Raw genomic sequence first — 24,828 nt, forward strand, 5'->3', positions numbered from 1 at the left:
TCGGTCACGGACGCGTTACTCCGCTATAAGCTAGTTCGTGTCTGGTGAATGGCGGATACAGTACAACAAGTCATAATTCGCAGCGGGCTATTCCACCTCTTTTACAGCTTTTTTTCTGCACGATTTATCCCCACACTGCCGATTCTGCAATGTTTATTTTCGAAATACACTGTTTCCCTACCGGTAAGAGACGTGATGTTTCCTCATTTCCATTGATGATAATATTAATAATAACAGTAACGCATGTAAATACCTACTAAACAGCATGCATTTACCATATTCCACGTTGAAAAGCATGATTAGTGGTGATAATATATACAAATGGTAACCGAGTTTGTAAATTATTTGTGAAGCAGTTTACTATCCCTACTGGTGACGCAAGGCCCGAACGAAATGTAACTGATCGGAATGCGGCAAGAATAATAGTTGGTAATAATCGATGGGACCATTGACGGAGTGTATGCGTATACAGAAGACAGGTTTGGAATCTAGTAGAGGGAGTGGTTGCGAAACATTTGGCCTCCATGATGTGGTTCAAATAGCTCTAAGCACTATGGGACTTAACATCTGACGTCATCAGTTCCCTAGATTTAGAACTACTTAAACCTAACTAACATAGGGACATCACACACATCCATGCCCGAAGCACGATTCGAACCCGCGACTGTAGCAGCAGCGCGGTTCCGGACTGAAGCGCCTAGAACCGCTCCGTCACAGCAGCCAGCTCCATGATGTCCAAAAATCTTCTTTAAAAGCTAACCAATGAAAACTGTGGTACTTCCATTCCTGATTCGTTTTACGTAAGTAAAATCATTTTGTAGAATACCGACTGTAATCGCTGTATGACGATTAAGATGCAAAATAATGTACCATGCAGCCTACATCTAGCACATAAAAGCACTTACGCCTCGATGGAGACTCGAACCCTCAACCTACAGCATGCTGACCCAAAACGCTGTCTACTGCAACAACTGCACGGCACTACTGCTCTTTTCTGACAGAGATAGTTACCGTACATGCGGTTACAGGGTTCCTGATTGCCAATCTTAAACGTCCATTTACTGCCGGAAATATGCGGAGGACGAAATTTGATGAATGACATTTTTATTTATTGCTTGTATGTAAGGAGGACCGAGTAGGCGAATTTCTCTTCACCATGTATAGTAATTTTCTGACACATACTACAGAAGGTACCATCTTCGTAATGTGTCCCATTTGGCGATGCACTGCTGTTCACGTCGATATTTTTCCCTTCATTTGGTGCAGAAAATTCAATCTCCGTCATTTACGTTTTTATAGTTTACAATATAACTAAGCACTATAAACACTTCCGACAAATTCAATCGGATTCGTTTTATTTTTTGACACTATGAAACTTTTCTGAGAAACTCATCTCGATCATCGAAAATTTTGGACCACATTCACCTTCCTTATCTTACACAGAACTGAAGCACGTTTTAATTCTGTTGCTGTAACTGTTCACAATGAAGTAGAAGATAACTCATAAATATTCACTAACTTGAGATAAATATCATTTGGCGATAAATTACAAATAACAGAAGTCTGGCCGGTCGGAGTGGCCAAGCGATTCTAGGCGCTGCAGTCTGGAATCGCGCGACCGCAACGGTGGCTGGTTCGAATCCTGCCTCGGGCGTGGATGTGTGTGATGTCCTTAGGTTAGTTAGGTTCAAGTAGTTCTAAGTTCCAGGGGACCGATGACCTCAGCAGGTAAGTCCCATAGTGCTCAGAGCCATTTGAACTATTTTTGAACAGAAGTCTACAAAGATGCAGTTTTATATGTCATTGATCCAAACAAAATAAATAGAACACTGTAACTAAACTAAAAGTCTGTTGCCGCTGATAAAGTTGACTCTTGAGTAACATACTTTCACTATATCTGCAACGTAACATATCTCGTAATATTTCATTGATATGAATACCATTTTTGTGCCACTTACAGAAATTTTCACTCTGATCTTTCATGGCAGCAAAATATTGCCTTCCTTATGAATTATCATAATTGAATATTGGCTAAAAAGAAACGAGCAACATAATCGGTAGTTTCTCAACTACCCGCAGCAGCCTAGGACGAGGCATATTTTCAAAATAAGTATAGGAATATTTAAAGATTATTGGACCGTTGACTTCCGACATTGATATGCTTCGGAAAATCCTTAATAATCAGAAACATTTAAGACTTCGTTTTACATCTCACATTTGTTTATGTATTTATTTGATGGATAACATTCCACTCTGCATGAAGTGCTATTGTGGTTATCAATGTGAGCCTTGTCACAAATGTAAGTGGAGCTGCGGTAGGAAATGGAGAAATTGCAGTGGAGTGTAGAAGTTAAGAACGAAAGTAACTTGCGTTATGTGTGACTGGCAATAAACAAAGCTCGGTGAAAGTTGGACTATATGTAGAAAGAAAGGTAACTGAATCAATTACAGAATGAGATGAACAGAAATGAAACTTCCGTTATACAATATCACTTACGTCACCGCGATTTATAATAAGTCCCAAGACAGCACAAAAGCCTGGACATGGTTCTTAATAGTGTGTGTGGTGACCATGGGCAACAGTGCAACCTCTGCATCGTGTTCCCATGCTGGGAACAAGACTGCTAGGGAGTTCTTGCGGTATGAGGTTGCATCTCTCCACCTGCGCAGTTGACAACAGCGGTTTGACAACTGCGGGAAGTTCGTTGGTGCAGGTGTCCGTGCTGCAGCAGTATATCACCCGTCGCATTTTACTCGTGCCGCATGACATTTAACTCGGGCAAACGATCGAATCAGTCTATCCGCCGAATATTATTTCGTACCAGGACCTACTTCACTTGTGCTGTTATACGCAGTCGCCCATTTTCATTCATAAACACGAAGTAAAGGCTGAATACACCCCTGGAAATCGCACATAGGGATGAAATACAGTGTCACATTAACGTTGACCGGTGAATGGAGGTATGGAGGTTAGTGCACCCATGCGATACTATTCCTCCTTCACTGGGACTACCAAAGAAATCTTTTTCGACAGCGCTCCTGGGTGCATTACTTTCGGTCATATGGCGAGACGTGGGAACACGCGTTACACCCAGAAACAGTTCTGAATGTCTTGTGATACCTAATGATGATAAGAGAACTAAAACTCGTCAGTGAACTAGACACCCAAAAACAAAAAATGGCAACACTATGTAAGGGGTTCATTAGGGGTCCATTACTATTTTCTAGCGCACTTGAGCAGATGTAATTTCGATCGATTGCTCACCCGCTGCCTGCGATATGGAATATCTATGCTGCAATAGAATCGCAGGTCAGAGCAGTGTTAGCAGTAAGTCGAGTTTAGTAGCTTGCAGAGAGCAGTCGTGTTTTGTAGCTCGCACAGAACACTTGAGTTATGGATTTCGGACAGAGCAGTGCTGCAGTTGACTTGTGTTGGGCCGGTCGTGCATAACGATGGTGGTGCCTGAGCGATGCGGTATAAGGTAAAAAAAATTATTGTTATGTATTGCCTCGAGCATATGTTAATTGCCATAACTGATTTAACTACAATTGTTAAGTTAAAGTCCCATGTAATTCCTTGCAGAAATGTTTCAATAGTAACTTTTGTTCTGAAGAAAACTTTTCCAGTCATTTATCTAAGTTTAAAGATTTTACGAATTTTTCCTGTGCTTACTCATGTTGATTAAGCAAAAGAAAATCAGTTGTTTCCCTATAAATGAAAATCTAGTGGCGAGCATTACACTGACTTGCGCCAAAAATTTCTCATGGGAGCAGATATATAGCTAGCTTTATCCGGCGACATCATTGTGAGGTAAGAATTTTTCAGTTTATTCAGGATGATTTCACAGGGCCATGACGCAGCGCTGCTGACGTCAAAACTTTAATGGAAGATCACATTAAAAGTTGAAATTTTATTATTGGAAAGAAATTTTTCTATTGGGAACTTAAAGGAGATTTTTCTGTGTGGAGGTTACACTAAATTTGAATATTATAATTATTTTTTTCTTTTGGGAGGTTACAACCAGAAAAGAGTTGCGTGACATAAACGGAAGTTGGTAGGTATGTTTCTACACCTCTCGAGCGTTAGTTACCTGTGAGACTGGACATTGTGAATTGATGTTAGCCACCACTCCCTTGTAGACGACAAAGACATCATTGTCAGCACTTCATTGAGTTTGAAAGAGATCGTGTAATAATGCTACGAGAAGATCGATGTCCCTTCTGCGATATTGCAGGAAGTCTTGGTGTTGTGTTGACTGAAGAGCCGAAATGCACGCGTTTTAGCTCACGCAGGCCGGCGTGAGTAGGGAAGAACTATACTGACGTGAGGTCTGGAACATGACAAGGAATTAGAATTCATAAAGCGGACGTATGTAGTTTGATACTTAACTTTAAACCATTAATGATGAACGTCGCTCTTGACGGTACATGAGTCACAATATTATCTGTTCAGAAGACACAGTAACTGGATATGGTCCGCAGCTCGTGGTCGTGCGGTAGCGTTCTCGCTTCCCACGCCCTGGTTCCCGGGTTCGATTCCCGGCGGGGTCGGGGATTTTCTCTGCCTCGTGCTGACTGGGTGTTGTGTGATGTCCTTAGGTTAGTTAGGTTTAAGTAGTTCTAAGTTCTAGGGGACTGATGACCATAGATGTTAAGTCACATAGTGCTCAGAGCCATTTGAACCATTTTTGAACTGGATATAGCGCCTTGCTAGGTCGTAGCAAATGACGTAGCTGAAGGCTATGCTAAACTGTCGTCTCGGCAAATGAGAGCGTATGTAGACAGTGAACCATTGCTAGCAAAGACAGCTGTACAACTGGGGCGAGTGCTATGGAGTCTCTCTAGACTCGACCTGCCGTGTGGCGGCGCTCGGTCTGCAATCACTGATAGTGGCGACACGCGGGTCCGACGTATACTAACGGACCGCGGCCGATTTAAAGGCTACCACCTAGCAAGTGTGGCGTCTGGCGGTGACACCACACTTGGCAATAATGCGGCCACTGTACCTTTTCTATAGGGAACTTAATCGAGATTTTTCTGGTGGAGGTTACACTAAATGTGAATATTACATTTATTTTTTTCTTTTGGGAGGTTACAACCAGAATAGAGTTGCGTGACATAAACGGAAGTTGGTAGGCATGTTTCTACACCTCTCGAGCGTTAGTTATCTATGAGACTGGACGTGGTGAATTGATGTTAGCCATCACTCCCTTGCAGACGACAAAGACGTCATTGTCATCACTTCGTTGAGTTTGAAAGATGTCGTGTAATAGGGCTACGAGAAGATGGATGTTGCTTCTGCGATACTGAAGAAAGACTTGGCAATAATGTAGCCACTGTATGTACCTGATCGGTGGCAGCGGTGGTCACGAGAATGTATGATCGCAGGAGGACTGCGCTACAGACGGTCACGTGGCACTACTGAGAGGGAAGAATGTCGTGTCCAGTGTATGCCTCTGGTGCATCGTACTGCATGCATCATAATGCATCTACAGCAGTAATATGAGCAGCATTTGACACCACTGTGACACAACGAACTGTTACAAACCGGTTACTCCGTGGACAGATCGAGCGAGACACCAGTATTATGCGTTCAACTGACCCCAGTGACTTCAGTAGCGTAAAGTGAGAACTCAATGGAGGCAAATTGGAGGCCTGTAGTGTTTTCTGATGAAAGCTGGTTCTGTCTCGAAGGCAGTGACGACTGTGTGTTGGTATGAAGGAGACCAGTTGACGGTCTGCAACCATCCAGTCGCTTGCGAGACACATGGGCCTACATGTGGATTTATGGTCTGGGGTACGATTTCGTATGACAGTAGAAGCAGTCTCGTAGTTCTTCCATGCATCCTGATGTCAGTTTGGTGATTCGATGTTCTGTGCTGCCCTTCATGAACGCCATTCCAGGGGCTGTTTTGCTACAGGACAAAGCTCGTCCACATAACGCTGTTGCACCCAAACATGCTCTACAGAGTGTCGACATCTTGCCTTGGCCTACTCGATTACTAGATCTTTTTCCAATTTACCACATATGAAACGTCACCAGCTGACAACTGTACCGTCATCAACAACAGCATTATACGTTCCTGTATTAGCCCAGCTACTGTAACACACATTGAAGTTCATCCAACAAAGTGACATTCGGCACCTGTACAACACGATGCAGGCACGTTCACATGTCTGTATTCAACATTCGGGTGTCTGTACCGTTAATTAATGTACCAGCATTTCACATTTGCAATAGCTTATTCGGGTTTCCATTAATCTGTGATCTTGCAATATTAATGATTTCAATATGTTACTTAGAAAAATGTAATGCAGAAATTTCATATCCCTACACCGATTATTTTTTGTCTTTCGATTTTTTTTGTTTCTTATATGAAGCTTTTGGAAGGAAGAAAGAATCGTTATAACAATCATTCGTCGTAGAGGTCATGAGAGATGGCGTAGAAACTCTGATTCTGGTATAGAATGAAGGAAAGCGGCCATGCCTTTCTTACGAAACTATCCCGGAATTTTCCTCAGACGATTGAGAGAAAGGGCGGAAAATCTAAAACTGGATGGATGGAAGGAGGTTTGAATCGCCCTCCTCCTGAATGCGAGTTCAAATACACGTAAGCAAAAAGTGCGAACAACACTCTGATGAGCATGGAAGGAGGGGAAAACCAACAACATCAATGAGTAGCACAGACATTCTTCGCTACAGAGCCTAATTCGCGAAGATAGAAGCAACAGGAGATAACAGAGAAGAGATTTCTTTCATTCTGACAGAACCAAGGTTTTCTTCCTTCTTTGGTGCTCAGAGGCGAAACTACACTTAACTAAAATAAAAATTTGCTTGGAGTCGGAAGCTCCTTTCGTGATGTTACGTACTGACCTACAACACTGAAAAACGTCGTCAGGGTTTCGTCGTCACCACAACCTTGACGGGTAACGTCGATGTCGTAATGCAACGGCCTTTCCTCAGCCAGCAGGTCACTGACGTCTCTTCTACTTTTGCGGATGAGAGCCGCCTGTAACAGACCAGACAACTGATGAGTTTCGCTGGTGTGAGGGTAGTGTTAGCAGCCGGCGAGTGTACACCCACCTTGGTTATCCAGTGACCCGTAAGGTTGCGGAAGCTGCTCGCAGAGAGGCTAACACTGCTTGCAGAGGACGACACACAGTCGTCTGCGTGGAGCTCTCGAGGCGATGCCACAATGAAGAGTGTCAGCAGAAGCTGCCAAGTGCATTCCCAGACCATACTGTCCTCTGAAAAACCAGACAGAACACGATTAGGAAGCCTTTTCAAGGTACAGAAGTCGATTCGAATGCACAAAGCCCGACACAGTACTTAAATCATCCAGAATTCATGGGCGGATGTCAATGTAACTTTGTACACATACTCTCCGTCATCGGGTGTGTAAAGGGTCGTAATTCTACGTGATACGTGGAATTGGCACCAGAGCTCATTAAGTGTTGTTCGTGGTAGGTATTATTACCAGTCTTGGTAATATATACAGTGAAGTGACAAAATTCATGACCCTTCGTAATATCGTGTCGGACCTCCTTTTACCCGGCGTAGTGCAGCTGTAACTGAACACCACCAGACCACCGTTCCACCAACCTCAAGTGCTTGATCTGCAGCCATGGATGCAACAGCGAAAAATAAGGGAGTTTTCTCAGATATTCAGATACCCCAAAAGCGTAACCATTGAGGATGGCTTCATGTTACCTCAACAACAATGGCCTGGCTGCCAGCGATTCCATCCCGGGGGACCGCATGCGTTCACCGGCCAGTAGCACCACTTGTCCCGCATTTAATAGCATAAATGGTGGCGTTAACGCTTCCACACAGGGAAACACTGCACCTTATACAAGCTGCCGATTTGTTATTGTCTACCAATCACCACGAAAGCTGCCTACCAATCACTTAGCAGTGGCACAGGCAACCTGCCAGTACGTTGTTTCCTACCAGTTTCATGCCAGAGTTGCCTTCCAATAAGCCACCAGAGTAAAACAGATAATACCCTGGCGTTCAGTGATTCCCCCCCCCCCCCCCCCCCGTTGCTCCAACCCCTAATAGTACACATAGCAAGTGTCAAGTGACATCCCAGAAGTGTGACTTTGGTAGCCACCAGATAACCGAAACAGACTGTATATATGGGAAGACATTTACCAGTATTCGCCAATTAATCGCCCTGAAAAGCACCACAGCAAGACGGTCTAAGCCTCTGCTGTTAAGCTGATTTAGTTCTTCATAATAACGTGGCCTGATGCCTAAAATTATTTTGCTGAAAACCACACTACCCGTGGAAGGCTACGATACCATTGTATGCAGTTGTAAAACGTTTCGTATGTGCTATTAGTTAGTGCTAAGCGAAGTATTATGTTTGATTACGCTATCGTTTGAAAGCTGCATGTACTATAAACAATGAGACAGGCGGCAGCAAACTTTCTTTGTATATCGACGTGTTTGTCTAAATTGAATACAGGCAATAAGCTTAACAACCATTCTCATTACGGTGGGTGCTGAAAAGATCGCCGTTGAGCGCCCACAGACACCAAACACAGAAACACTCGTTACGGTGACACAAGTGGAGAAGTGGTACGGTTCGTTTATGCTGCGATAATACGGTCAGCCCAGATACAGAGAAGAGAGCCCCAACACTGTTGCCAGCCGCTTCTTACGGACTAGTAACTTCTTTATCATTGTTATGATTTTTTTAATTTTTTTATTTGGCCTTTGAGTGTGTACTCAATTTATCCATCGGCAACACATAGTGACAATGTACACATAATTGAATAAACAAATACAGAAATGCATATTTACAAGAATAAAAAGCTTAACTGCTACAGTTTTGTACATAATGTTTTAAAAATTGAATTGAATTGAACTGGAAAATAATTAAAAGTGTCTTGGCTTACAATTCACACCAATTCTGAAATATCTTCATCAGCAAAACATATTTATAATTTACGTACACCATTAAAACCTACAGATTCTAACCAGTACTCTTGATGAAGTTAACTATCACTTTATATAGACGAACGTCTTTAGTACACAAAAGAGAAGAAGCTGATTGAGGAAGATGGTAGCCCATACTCAGCAATGTCTTCAGAAAGACCAACCGTTCACGGTCAAATTTGGGGCACATAAATAAGATGTGGTTGACATCAGCTTCCGACTCAGGATCACACTCACATGCTGGTGAACTGTAAACGTTGATCCGATGTAGATGTTGTGGGAAAGAGGCATGATTGAAGCGGAGTCTTCTGTAATGCCTTTAACGAAGTTATTTATTCCAAAGTCACTGTCCTCCGCTTATTTTTTAGCTGACTATTTAAACGTAACATAACTAATAGCAACATCTGGTCAGTCTACTGTTTTTGAAATTAAATTTTTTGGAACAAGTGCGTCTCTTCTGAAATGCATCTGCACACTTGATATTAAACTGTGTGATAGTTTGCACCAACGCATGCCAAGCTAAATTGTGTTTTATGCAAAATTATATGCATGTACATAATATTGATATATTGTTACGAAAGAGGTAATGTACAGGTTTCATGTCACTTTCTGATATGCACTTCTTCAAGTAATGGAGATATTAATGGTGTTTTTAAGAATCTGGGACAGCCTACAAATGCGTTGTTATACATACAGGGTGTGAGAAACACCACAAATACAACGTATAGCCATGCCTTACAGGGAGTAAGGAAAACGTTGACGTTCAAAACAGTTTCCAGTAATTTTGAAATACGTTAACACAGATCCTCTATGGTTTTCAAGGGAATCTTATTCCATACTTCCCACAAAATAGTGGAAGGTGGAGGTAACGAAAGAGGAGGTGCATAGCGGTCACACACCCTTCTCTCCAGAGTAGAGCACAAAAACTCAATAATGATGAGGTCTGGCGACTTTCACGGCCAGGAGAGATGCTACAATTCTCCCTCGTGCTCACAAGACCAGTCCTGAACGATGCGAGCTTTGTGGACACGGGCCCTGTCGTCTTCGAGCACATCATCATCACTGGGAAACAAACACTCTACAATACGATGGACCTAATTATCCAAAATGGACGTATGATCTTTGACAGTAATGTGACCGTGCGGAGCAACAATGGAGCCATGATTACCTAATCCCCGCCATGGTTCGCTCTTAGCACATTGGAAGGGAAGCTGAGAGAGTGAAACGAGACTCATCTGTCCAAATGATATTTCTAAGTTTAATGGTTTTGGCACTACTGTTTCCTGTTATGAGAATATGGATCACTGATGTATGGTTCTGAAATCCCAGCTCGCCTTGCAATGCCCTGTTTCTGGAACCCTCTTCACTTTGTTTCAATGCTGACAGCGACCGTGAGTGCGACAAACTATTGTGCAGTGGCTTTTCCAGCTGTCGCCCTTAATTTTTTGCCACAGTTGGTCGGTGTTGTGATTTATGATATGATGTGATATAAATCTTCGATTCAGTACCTCTTCAAATCACAAACACTTCGGGTCTCTTGGTTACAGAACCACCTGCCATACGAGCACCAACAATTTACTCACGTTCGAATTGTTTCAGCTGTGACATAACACTACACAGATCACTGTTCCCATCGGGACTGACACTTGCATCGTATCGAGGCCACTGCGCAGGTGCCGTTCGCGGTCAAATACAGTACAAAAATACAACAGCGCAACCTCCAGACATGGCTATCACTTGCATTTATGTTCATGTATGTATGTCCCGCGGTGTTCCCATATTTTTATCCAACCCCGTTATTGAAGACATGTTATTCAGAGGGATATATTCATGGGTGTGACGTGATAATACAATGAATAAAGTCATGAGTTTTTTATATTTTATAGGAAATCGAATTTTTTGTGTTTTTAAGTACTATGATGTTCAGAAGTATCCGAACGGATTAAATTGCTTTCCGACTGATTTGTAAACGACATACTAAAGTAACTGTCTTGTAGCTCCCTTATCTCTTTTCGGTACACTCGTTTGACAAGTGCAGATGCAAATTCATAGAATAATAATGCTAGTATCAGAAAACACGTTATTAGAGGCGACAAAGCTTTTAACCCTCATAAACACAAAGTTTTATAAAAATCAAAAGTTAAAAAGGAAGTCTCAACTGATGTTACGTGGCGAAAATTTTTGTACTTGACCGAAACTCGGGTGTTCTATCCAGAAACTATAGTTCCCGTTGACTAACCATGAAATATCTTAAATATGATTTCAGCCACACGTAACAAAGTACACACGTGTTCAAAATCGAAATGACGTGACGTAAGGTATTTGTTAGACGGTGATTGAAATCCAATACATAATGTGGTCGTTCCTTCAACGGATATAACAGAGATAAATGAAACTGAAACGACGAGAAGATAGAAGTTTCGGCTTACCCGGATTTGAATCCTGCATCTGTCGACATTGTTTTATAGTCACCAATAGAGGTCAAATAACGCTTCCTTTCAGCATGCAACATCGTTGCATGTACGAATTGGAGATGACGTGACAAAAATTCCGTTTCTGGCGGGGAGCAAAATCGGCACCAATCAAGATTGTTGACAACGCACGAAGAAATTTTAGAAATCAGGATAGTTTGTACCGTTAGTTATAGCTATAAAATGACATGATGGAAATTTTTGTGCCGGAACAGGATTAGAAACCTAGACACCTGCGTATCGTGGAGACCTCGAAGAGTTAGCACGAAATATGAAACCGTATCGCCCCGAAGCGGTCAAACCCGCGAAAGAACAGATCTCTCTTAGAATTCCAGTCCAGCACAAGTATTTTCAACGTCTCAAGTACAAATACATAACATTGGTTTATTAACAAATAAAAATTTGTGGTGTAAGAGCTGTTACTGCTGATAACCTTTAAACTTGCCGCGACTTTCCACCCTACACCCACTTTTCTCTCGTCGGTAGCGAAGGGACAACAAGTTTAATGTGGATTTGGAAACGTCTGTTCGTGCATATTAAAAAGCACACAAAGCCATACTCATTCCAACAGAATAGCGAACTACACACACACAGCTGCCTCATGATTTTCTCGTAATAGAGGATACTTCACTCTGGATGAGAATACTGACTTCCAGGAGGTGAAATACAGCCTCTTTTCCTTGAGCGTCCGTCCGCAGCTCGTGGTCGTGCGGTAGCGTTCTCGCTTCCCGCGCCCGGGTTCCCGGGTTCGATTCCCGGCGGGGTCAGGGATTTTCTCTGCCTCGTGATGACTGGGTGTTGTGTGCTCTCCTTAGGTTAGTTAGGTTTAAGTAGTTCTAAGTTCTAGGGGACTGATAACCATAGCTGTTGAGTCCCATAGTGCTCAGAGCCTTGAGCGTCCGCATCACCTAAAAGAGCTGCCAAGGCAAGCCAATACGTTACTTTAGTTTGATTTTGTAATCACTAAAATAAAATCACATAGTGGCCATCTGCATCTTTCATGGTCAGATAATTGAGGCGAAGGTTTCTGAATATGATATCAGGCTCATGGCCCAGAACAAAATTTTCAGAAGGTAACCTGCTTTTTAATTTTTGTTTATTATGATAAATTTGAGATGACAAGCGTTAAAGATATGTCATATCCAATAACGTGTTTCGTGATATTTGTATTATCACGGTAGTAATTTGCATGTAGACTGGTAACCATACAGGGCAGTGTTTTCTAGTGGTCTCTTGCAGTATCCGTTTGGAGTAAGTAAACGACTGTACCGGAAGTAGATTAAAGGGCCACAATAAAGTTATGTAATCTGTGTTTCGTACAAATCAGAAAGAAAAGAATACTTTTAAGCATCATATTCACTGTTGGGCATACAGTTTGGTAATGTATTGAAATCAGTAAACATAAGCCTTTCATGCAAATAATCGGCGTTTTTCTACTTTCTTTTAATTATTTATAACTTCAAACATTATATCTTGTATTCACACCTATGCGTCAAGACATACAATCACGTGACAAAGAACACTACCCATAGGACAGCTTAATTAAGATGCGAATTATAAAGCCTACAATTAGGTCAGAATAGTTTATATAACAGTCTGGAACCAAATGTTATAAGTGATTTTAGAACTTTTACTTTATAGGAGAGTATCGTTCGACGCTTGATAACACGTCTTTGTTGATATAATTTCAATGACCTTTTTTTTGTATGTTGAAGAGGCAACGTCGCTTGATTGTATAAATCTGAACTTCAATAGTCAGGCCATTCTCACATATTGGCTTTGAACCCCGCCACCCCTTAGATTTTGAATAAACATCACCAGCAGTGGCGGCAGAAGACACCCTTATCTGCCATCGGCTATGTCGAAGAGAATCGAGGAGCTGACAGAGATTCAAGGAGCTCTCTTGTTCTTGGGTTGGGAAACTGCCCTCTTAAGTCAGAAGAACAGGGATGATCCATAACATGAGAATGCAGAAGGCAATGGAAACCACAGCACTAAAGGCACATAATATGTACCCACAGGACATGTGGCCTCTGATTAAAAAAATTGTCACAATGATCTCTCCCTTAGCAAAAGATTCCAGACTAGCACCCATTCGGATATCTGGGACAGGATTGCACAGTGGGAGGTGATCATGATCAAAAGATTGAATAGTCCGACGAAGGATAACGTCCAACAATTCGGAGCGGGGAATGTCAAAAGTTTTAACGTGGTTGGTCTAACAACCCTACCACAACAAAGGTCAAAATTTAATAATGATTGTGGTGTTGCTCACGCTGCTGAATACTGCATTTTCGGGCAACAACAAAGTTATTATGTGGCAGGTGTCATTAGAGCACAGTTAATAAAGTCATTTCATGTAATAATGATTAAACTAGGCACTCATCTTTTCGTGTTTCCCACGCTGGTTTCGTTGTAAAATCATAGCTCAATCGTCGAAAATCTAGGTGGTGATGATTTCAAGCTCGGATGCAAAGAGGCCTAGGTTTTTTTGTGCGACATTCAAAAGTTTTATAGATGTGTTTCACAAACCATTCTTGAAGATTAAACCTTTGAAAGTTAGCACAATGGTGATGTAAAAAATTATCAGCACTCCGAATTTAAGTTACACTTCCTTTTTATTGCTTTTGTTGCAATATCGCGTAACACACAAAACATCACTTCACAATAAAAAACATACTTGAAAACATCTTCCTCACTTTAAAAGTTCACATTTTATAAGCTGACTACGTTATGCGTCTTTCCAACATGACGATCGACTCTCTAATTAACTAACTAATACTCGCTTACGCGCCCAAAAATCAGAGTTACAAGTACGTCATAGATCATAGTGACAAAAGAAAGAATACACATAAGAATAATATCATTGCAACATAAACATATCGATGTATCAAAGTATCTCTACATTAATGAAATCAAATCTGAATGTTGTCTCATAAATATGTTAACTACTTTACAGAAACACAGTAGGATACTGCTGGTATCGAGAGGTTCAGGTGAGCTGCCGTAATGGTTACGTAATTCAAGTACCATTACATTGGGAAGCTAAAAAAACTGTAAAGGGAAATACAAAGACTCAGTCAAGAAATGGTGAACTTAAATGAAAAGAATATGAGGATTATGGTCAGATTAGTGTAGGGCAATATCAACAGCATCAGAAATTTGTATAACGGGAGTAGGATTCGTTATGAGTAGGAATATGGGGCAGAGAGTGAGAGTTCAGTGATAGGCTTGTTCTAATCAGAATCGACATCTAACCAATATCAAAAACGATATTTCAGGTATACATGCTGACAGCTCGCATTCGAGAGGACGACGGTTCAATCCCGCGTCCGGCCATCCTGATTTGGATTTTACGTGATTTCCCTAAATCGCTCCATGCAAATTCCGGGATGAATCCTTTGAAAGGGTACGGCAGACTTCCTTCCCCGTTCTTACCTAATCCGATGAGACCGATGACCTCGCTGTTTTGTCTCTTCCCCCAAACAACCCAACCCAACCCATGCTGACAGTGCAAGCCGAAGATGAGTTAGAGAATGTATACGACGATACTGAATGGGTAATTCAGTACGTAACTGCAGATTAATATCTAATAGTCATGGGGAATTGGAATGCGGTTGTGGGGGAAGAAGTAGAAGAAAGGATTACTGGAGAATACGGATTTGGTACTAGGAATGAGAGAGGAGGAAGACTAATTGCGTTCTGCAATAAGTTTCAGTTAGTAATAGCGAATACTCTGTTCAAGAGTCGCAAGCGGAGGAAGTATATTTGGGAAAGGACGGTAGATATAGGAGGATTTCAGTCAGATAATATCGGGGTCAGGCTGAGATTTCGAAACCATATACTGGACTGTAAGGCGTACTCTGAAGCGGATATACATTCAGATCAAAATTTAGTAGTGTTGAAGAGTGGGTTAAAACTCATGCGGCTAGTCACCCGTGGTCTGGGGGTAGCATGTTCGATTAGTTATCAAAATGTCCTTGATCCCGGGTTCTAAACCTACTAGGGTTTACTTTTCGGTTAATAATCAGCACTGGCGGCCGAAGGCTTCCGACATACGACATGACCCTCGTATTGTCAAAGAGGGCGGAGGAGTGGACAGAGGGTTCAAGACACTCTCTTGCTCTTGGGCTGAGAAACTGCCGCTAAAGGAGGAAGAATCAACAATGATCAACGACATGAGGATGCAGAAGGCAATGGAAACCACGGCATTAAAGACACAGAACGTGTATCCACAGGACATGTGGCCTGTAATTAAAAAAACTGTCGTGAGGATATCTCCATTGGCAAAAGATTGCGGAGTAGTCCCCCATAGAGGACTGGCAATAGGGAGATGACCTTCAGAAAAAGATTGAATAACCAACGAAAGGATAAGATTCTATGAGTCTGGGCGTGGAATGTCAGAATCTTGAACGTGGTGGGAAAGCCAGAAAATTTGAGAAGGGAAATGGAAAGGCTCAATCTAGATGAAGTAGGGGTCACTGAAGTGAAATGGAAAGAAGACAAGTATTTCTGATAAGATGACTGCAGGGTAATATCAGCAGTAGCAGAAAATGGTATAACGAGAGTAGGATTCGTTATGAGTAAGAAAGAGGGGCAGAGAGTGAGTTACTATGAATAGTTCAGTGGTAGTGTTATTTTTATCAGATCAACAGCAAACCGAAATATTTATTATTTTTAATGATTTCTTTTATCGATCCGCAAATTTTTTTTTCAGTCAAACGTAACCCAAAAATTTAAGTATCAGTAGTGAATGTGACTTTTCACAAGATATGTCATACTCATACTTCCGGAGCCTTCTTAGACGTCTGCAGGATGTTGGGAAATTTCCGTTACAAAGTTCTAGGTAATTGTGAAGGGGAGTGAGTAAACAATATTTTGAACAGGAACCACGTGTCATCAGTTTCTAGTGCATTGGCAAGAACTCATTCTAGCAGATCTTCCTCTGCCTCTACAGAGTCTCGTAAATTAAATTCTGTACACAGACATCAGATGATCGTCTGACGTAGTACGCGTTATCCTGTCTACACTATTGCATACCACCACATGCAACTCTGAGACTTTTCTCTTTCCCTCAGCAGCCGTGGACCTCTATAAACCTGAAACGGTACGTTTCCGGAAATGGATTCATATTCAAAGTATTATGATTCACTCCTCTCTACAAGACCTAGAAGGACAGAACGGGGCGAACACACCGTACACAGCATTAAAAAGTATGCTGTAAATGAAAATCAACAACAATTAACGAAATTAATAGTTTTTTTAAGTTTTTTGTGGTGGTCAAAATGTGTCCCGCCACTCGGTGAAACACTGGGTGGTATTGTTATCACTGTACTAAATGACATTTTCAGGTTCTGTATCCTAGTTATAGAAACACATTTCATGAAATTTAGGTTTTTTGGTCGCGGGCAAAGCGTAGCGTCCCCCCTCCCCCCCCCTCCCCCCTTCTCTTACGTGTTAGGGAAAATGCGTCGACATTGCTATGATTACTCTGGGTAAGAAGATTGGGGTATCAGGATCGAGTGATGCTAGGTTCATTTAAGCGGAACTCAAGTAAACAATGCGTATAAGGCAGCAGCAATTTGTCCGCACCTTTCCAAAGGAACAATGCTGGTATTAACACTTGTTTGTATAAGGAAATAACGGAAACACCAATCTGAATTTCTAGAAGAGAGTTTGAAGCTTCTTCTTTCGAACTAGCGTTCACCGCTTATACCCTCGCAGTATTTTAAGCGCAATTCTGTGCTCTAAAGCCGGCCGGTGTGGCAGAGCGGTTCTAGGCGCTACAGTCTGGAGCCGCGCGACCGCTACGGTCGCAGGTTCGAATCCTGCCTCGGGCATGGATGTGTGTGGTGTCTTTAGGTTGGTTAGGTTTAAGTAGTTCTAAGTTCTAGGGAACTGATTACCTCAGAAGTTAAGTCTCATGGTGCTCAGGGCAATTTCAACCATTTTTTTGTGCTCGAAATATCTAATGAGTCTAATTAAACCATCACTTCACATGAATGATTTCGCAATTTGCTAGTTTTTATCCATTCGTACACCACAAAGGCGTAGGAAGTGGTCTATAAGAAAGGGTGGTAGAATGGGCAGAAAAGACTGACTATTGGTTAAGCTCAAAAACAAGACCAATGTAAACATTAATTATTCGTTTCCGTTTCTAAGCCACTATATTCAGATATGTTGGATGAATCTCAATGGTTTCTCTATCAAATTTTTATTACAAAGTTTGCTATTTCTCCTCACATGAACGCATAAGAATTTGCGTATACAGTTCTTCAAACGGTGGTTGTTTCTCTTAATTTAGAAAGCAGTCGTTACGACAGAATAGCTTTTGGATATTTATGGTACTTCAATCACAAGCTACAAGGCTACGGTTACGTTGTGGAAGTTGAATATGGATAACTGTCCGGATTGACAAAAAGTGTTTTTTTTTTTTTTCAAAAACTCTCCTCCTTTACACTACCAAAGATCACTCGAAATCCACATATCCTGTTGACACACATTACACTGGGGTGACAAAAGTCACGGGATACCTCCTAATAACGCGTCCGACGTCCTTTTACTCGCCGTAGTGCGGAAACACGACGTGGCATCGACTCAGTACGTTCCCTGCAGAAATACGGAGCCACGCTGCCTCTTCAGCCGTCCATAGTTGAGAAAGTGTTGCCAGTGCAGGTTTTTCTGCACGTTGTGGACTCTCGATTATGTTTCATGCTGGGCGAGCTCTGTGGCCAAATCATTCACTCAAATTTCCCAACAGCGAACTACTGTGACCCGTCGATATGGCGCAATGTCATCCATAAAAACTGCACCCTAGTTTGGGAACATGAATTCCATGAATGAGTGCAAGGGGGTCTCCAAGTCACCGACATAACCATTTCCAGTCATTGATAGGTTGAGCTAGAACAGAGGACCCAGCCAGTTCCACGTAAACACAGCCCTCACCAATATGGAGCCACCACCGGCTTACACAGTGCGTTGTTGACTACTTTGGTCAATGGCTTCGTTGGCTCCGTGCCACATTCTAACCCTACCATCCTTTCTTACCAACTAAAATAGGGACTCATTTGACCAGGCTACGACTGTCCAGTTGTCTAGGGTAGAGCCCTGGAGAAGCGCTCCGGGCGATATCGCTGCTGCATAGCCCATTAACGCCATATTTCGCAGTATTGTCCTAATGGATGCGTTTGTTGTACGTTCCACACTGGTTCCTACGGATATTTCACTGACTTTTGCTTGTCTGTTAGCAGTGAAAAACCTACGCAAACGCCGCTGCTATCGGCCGTTAAGTGAATGCGGTGGGTTGTCGGAGGTGAGGGCCAATGCCTGAAATTTGGTATTCTTGGCACACTCTTGACACTGTAGGTCTTGGAAAACTGAATTCCTTAACGATAAGCGAAATGGAATGTCCCATTCATCTAACTCCAAATACCACTGCGCGTTCAAAGTCTTAATTCTCGACGTAAGGCCATAATCACATCGGAAGGCTTTTCACATGAATTACCTGCTTACAAATGACAGCTCTGCCAATGCACTGCCCTTTTTTACCTTGTGTATTCGATATTACCACAATCTGTATGTGTGCACTTCCATGTGTTTTGGCACCTCACCGAATGTGTCTTTAATGCAATGGTTTCCATAGCCTCCTGCCTCCTTATGTCGCTGAACATAGCTAATTCTCCCACCTGTTAGGGACGTTTCCCACCTCATGGGCAAGACAAGGCCCTTAAACTCTGTCTACTCCTTCGCCCTCTTTCACAGGGCTGCCCATGGTCATGATTTCTATACAGAATGTGAGCAGTGATGAGGAAGCAGGACATTTTATTGCTAGTCAGACATTCTACCCCTTGACCACAGCTGTCAAGATCTGCAAAATATTTATGTCATTCCATATTTCACATGCAGATTTGCTACTCTGGCACAAAATATACGATAGATACACTTTTTTAAAATAATTGGAGGTATTGTTGCCGAGTGGAGAGGTGCACTCGTAAGACCCCGGACTTCAGTACCACGTCCAGATATCCAGATTTACCTAAAACCAATGATTTATTGAAGAGACACGGCCGAATTTGCTTCACCGTCTTTCTCTTAAATCAAATAACACCGTCGTCGACGTTACGTTAAACCTTAATTTTCCTTCTTTTTCTTTGCTGCTCGTATTATGTTAGAATATGTTTTCACATGAATTTCGGTTGCGTAAGCACATACGGTATGTGACCCAAACAGGACAGCAGTAAAACAAACTGAAATTTGGTGATATGTAGTTGAATATTTTTTCATAAAGTAATAGTAATTAATGTTCGTACAATTTAATTTCAAATATCAATGCTGTAAATGTATCTAGGAGTGTAGAACGTTGCACATAGGCGTCTACTAATAGTATTTTAAAAAAGGACCAATAATGGATGAGAAAATTATTTGAAAATTTTTTCGGCGAAATTCTTATTGCGTATCGTAAGTCTTAGTTAATTCTTAATTAATTGTAAGCGCCAGTTTTCGATAAAGTTATCTGATATGCATTGTTGGTTGCCAAATCATTGTCAAATGTGTGAAATCTTCCTTCCCAAGTGAGATTCCTACCAAAAAATATTATTCTGTCAAACCTGCCGTCGTACGATGGTCGACAGGTTCGAATTTCTGAGTGTCGGGTGTTTCTGCGATCGGTATCATCCACGATAATGCAGCAAATAGTCCTCAAGAACAAAGAGAAGAATAAAGTAGAGCTACAGGTGTTAATATAAGACCTGATATAGGACTGAAATATAAGAATATGAAAATTTAAAAAGATTACAACTCTGAAAATACTATACGTACAGGAAACAAATAATAAATGTATGTATGATATTTATCACAAATCGTAGGTGTAATTTTACGATTAATATGACGTCCTTTTATCCCCTAACTTGATAGGAAACATTCGTTTAATATCATTCTCCAGACATAGGTAAATAAATAAAAAATTAAAGAAAACAAAATAAGGCAAATAGAAACATAATTCCGTTGAGAAAGCAGGCCGCAAAACTGAGAGACCGTGGCGGTATCCACTGCGCCACGAATACAGCTGAAGTTTTTGTGTCGTAAAAATCGTCTAAATCACGTCGAAAACTTTGACCGCCGTTTCTTCAGAAGTTGCTGGGACATTCGGTTGTGGCAGTAGCGGTGTTCTCGTAGGTTCCTCTACATATAGTACCATAGTATTATAAGGATGATGGTTATGTTTAATCGCTGTTTATACACTTTCATACAACCGGAAATTTAGTACCGCATGCAAGTTTATTAGAGAAAATACCATCTAACGGGACACAAAGCTAAATTTACGAGTGTGATGTCAAACACAGACCATTATCCCGTTTCGCTGGTTCAGAAATCATTCTCAAAAATCGCATGTGGTAGGCCTATTGTCATTAATGTAGTATACTATTAATATAATATGCTGCTAATGTACTAGATGTTGTTATCTGAAAATCCCTACATGTAGCGCTGATAATACTAATGCCTAGTTCGCTTTCTGAGATAAATATCTCTTTCGTTATGGAGGAATGCAGATTCAATTTTTCAGGCAAGCAAATGGGAAGCTAAGCTTTGTAAAGATCAACATCAAAAGGAGACATCAACATCATCATTATGGACATGTTGACAGCAGATATAGTGTGTGTATGTTGTGTGCAGTGATTGGAGTTGAGACATAAATTCTATATGTCGAGTGCAGTGACTATTGATAAGAAATGAATGTACAGTCTAACATTAGCTACTTACGTTACGAAAAGACTTTTTTGCAGTAATGTATATGCGAGACACTGTTGTTCACCCGGGACAAACCGAAGAATTTTGCTATGTTTCAAGCGGATGGGTCTCGTGTTCGGGTCTATGGAGGCTCTAATACCACCGGAACTTTCTGATTCTAGCTTTGCGCGATTTGCAAAATTACTTCAGACAAATAATGGGATAATTGCCCTAAGTGTGCCAATCTTGTGAAAGTAGACCGTTAATGACGTTCATGTGAATTACTTTTTGTTTTGTAACTTTAATAACATGTCGTGTACAATACCGTAGTACAAATTGTACCAAGATCAATAACACTACTACAGCTACAACATCGTACTCCTCCAATGGACTATGACACTGCAAATCTCGTAGATCACAGGATTTACGTTATTGTACATCGTATTTAAAACATAAAGAAATCTGAGATCGCGTCTGAAGTCTTTCATTGAGACTAAAGTGAAAATTCACAAATGCAGCTATCAAAATAAAAGATATCCTCAAAACAATTATTATGAGAACATCGACAAAAGGATAAATTTACAAAAATCGTTTGCGGTGTTCCTGCACTCGAGTTTGTTGGATAGTTGTTATGTTGGATTAGCGAGGGTCAGCGTATATGCTTACAGGCTCGTTCACCTTACTAAGTTACTAATCTTACATGTAACATTCCGTAGATTGATGAAGGTGGCATCACCCTATAACACTGCGCAATACTGTGATAGTAATTGGGTCCTGCAAGCTTAAGCTTGATAGTTGGTCAAAGTAAGTCGGCTGTGCGACGCTCTCGCCATTTCCGTGCAGCATACATTAGAATGACGTTGAAAGTTTTTTTGTGTCAAACGAATTTTTTCTATACTCGGTAGTGGAAAGCGTTAATGAAGATATAATATATTCCGTACGCTGTGGAATATAAATTAATTTTTCATAGATATAAACATCACATCAAAACTGAGGTCTTTTTAATTGCTCTTATGCTGTAATATTGTGTTGTCGCATAAGTTCGTAGCGTTTTTCTATACAACAAACATAACAAATACACATAATCGAAACTTAAGCCATCAGTAATGTATGACGAAATAATCGGCAATGAGTTGCATAGAAGAAATATTGTTTCCTTAACCGGTTACAGGCACTAAGTGACCTCCTCCAGAAGGTTATAGCAACCTCATTATTTACAAGTGTCAACAGTATGATGCATACAGCATACAGCTGTGTTCAAGTGGTTCAGAAATATGCTGCGTGCATCTTAATTGTTGACATTCGTAAATTATGCGGGAGTTGTAATCTTCTCAAGAAGGGCTCTAAGTGCCTGTTAAGGAAATATTTTTTTTTTTTATACAACTGGGGGTCATTATTTCAATGTATGCGCCTACAGTTGCTGAAGATGGATAAAATACTAAACATCAATAATATATTCTACCTCAGTATTTACAACATTCTGCCAACACTGGAGTACCTTTCCGATTCCGTAACTGTAGAAATCACGTGGCTTTGAGTTGAAGAACACGTCAAGTCATGTTGGAAGCGTAGTTTCATCCGCAAATAAAGTACCTTTTATCTACTGAGTACATATGTATTTATTATATGCACAAAAAGTATAACCTACGTTCATATGTTCATTAGAGTATCGTGTAAAAATCTGGAGTAATGCGGTCAAGAATTTTCTATACTTTTGGTTACAATGTTTCCCCTTTATACATTACATATTTACTAATACAAAAAGCAAGTGTACAAAAACACACACGCATTCAAACACAACATTGTGTTAAAATTTTAGGTGAATCGACTAACTACCTTTCGAGTTTTGCGAGCACAAACATACGCAAGCGGAATTTTTATATATGAAGTTATCAAGATGCGTAAAAGTGGGAAAGATATTAGGATCAGAACGTCACATGGAAGAAGACGATATTGTAATTAGAATGTATTCTGAAAACTGTTATCATATTCTATTGAAGCAAACATCTCAATTCCCTCGGTTTCAATGCTTCATAATGTTTTAGTATGTAACAGTACTGCCATTTCGCGAGGCTGACTTTTACTTACGATGATGAAGATCGGTGGCGCTGTCTCCTTCAGAACAGAAACGACTGCTGGCCCTCTCAGTACAGAAGAGTTGGAAGAGTTGGAGTAATCGTAGTGACCCCCACCATGGGTCAGTCCCACTTCCTTTCAAGGAGCAGCTGCGTCTACGGAAAGTACAGAAACAGCGCTGTATATACAAACACAGACCCGGATAAGGACGATAAACGAGATTCTTTGTTGGTCCACAACTGCTTTAATTTTTTTAGAGCCTGGAGGAGTAATCTTACTAAAAATACGTAGTCCTAACATTTACAGCTGTAACCCGAGAGGCTGTCTGTTTTGTACATGCCTGGTGAACATAGTACTGTTACTTCAGACATGAGAACAGAGTAGAGCTGTCATCTGCGTATTCATCTGTTTACGTTCCTGATACCTAGGCGATACTGGCTGATGGTGCACATATTTATAAGTAGGCGTACATGTCTTGGAGTCCATTCTTTGACTTTTACCTGCAGATTTATTACACGCAACGTAGTTTACATTAAGTTACGTTGTTGCATGTTAGCCTATAAATGCATTAGCTACTTTCTTCCTTTCGTGCAATGAAAGCGTTCCACTCGCACTTCTGAAATGCAAATGGTTCCTCAGTTTGTCACTTACGGATGTTGAAGTAGACAATAGAAAACAAAGAAGTCTGAACAATTCGCAGAGATCGTTGCGCATTTACCGCATATTATCAAACAGTATATTTGTACGTGAAACGTAGCACTGTATCTTGACTTCACTATCTGCTCAAAATGTGACGAGAATATGTTAATGGACTGTTGGTCGATATTCATATTCTGTAAATTTCTAATTCTCTTTATGTTTTAAGGAATGACGAGGCCAAAATACACAGTACGTAAAAATAGTAATAAATTTCAGAGTGTTGGATTCGGAAGCACTATATCGTTTCAACCAGATTGCGAGTAGGTACACATGGCAATTAATAGATTTGACATTAATGGGTACTTTGATTAATTTTCTTCTATTTTTGAACAACGGAATGATTAAGAAACGACTGACGATTGTTGTAAATGGTTTTAACAAAAAGTCATTAAATAGCAACAACATTTAGAGACAAACTTTCTCTCCACAAGTCCACACTAATACATTCCAACCACTAGACTAAATTGGGTTCATTGACATGATAGAATTAAATCGCAAGCTAGAGCATGGAAATCCAGTACCATTAATGTAAATGAAATACTGATACGCAAATGTCGTAATGAAGAAATATCCTGATATAGCAGTATAAGACTACATTTTTTTTTTTTTTGAAAATATGAATGGACTCCATTTCCGAAGTGCTGCTTTGTATGGTCTGCAAAATAACCTTCGGCACATATACCCTTCTCATTCCTTAACATGCGGAAACACGCAACTAGTTATAGTGAATGACATATCTGTAGCAATATTCATATCTCAAATTTATATCACGTTTTTTTCGAATACACGTAATTATCTCCCATTGCGACGAATTTTTAAAATTTGGCTCGAAGGTGCGTGATGCCCTGCGACATCAGCTGCGGGCTCGGCGGAGAGTCAAACAGCAGGGAGTCGACACATGTAAAGAGGGTC

At 40.9% G+C, this 24,828-nt stretch overlaps 1 protein-coding gene across 1 annotated transcript in view; it reads right to left on the bottom strand.

Annotated features, from left to right (window-relative positions):
• Positions 1–23,359, bottom strand: part of LOC126237224 (hemolymph lipopolysaccharide-binding protein-like) — a 37,753-nt gene extending 14,394 nt beyond the window's left edge. Inside the window, exons 1-3 of the mRNA XM_049947112.1 lie at positions 23,230–23,359; positions 7,085–7,248; positions 6,875–7,010 (exon numbers count right to left, since the gene is read on the bottom strand). Of these exons, the coding sequence (XP_049803069.1) occupies positions 6,875–7,010; positions 7,085–7,240 (292 nt within the window). The 5' untranslated portion in view covers positions 7,241–7,248; positions 23,230–23,359. The remainder of the gene's footprint in view (positions 1–6,874; positions 7,011–7,084; positions 7,249–23,229) is intronic.
• Positions 23,360–24,828: the final 1,469 nt, after the last annotated feature.

Source organism: Schistocerca nitens, chromosome 2 (assembly GCF_023898315.1).
Source record: "Schistocerca nitens isolate TAMUIC-IGC-003100 chromosome 2, iqSchNite1.1, whole genome shotgun sequence".
Lineage (NCBI taxonomy): Eukaryota > Metazoa > Arthropoda > Insecta > Orthoptera > Acrididae > Schistocerca > Schistocerca nitens.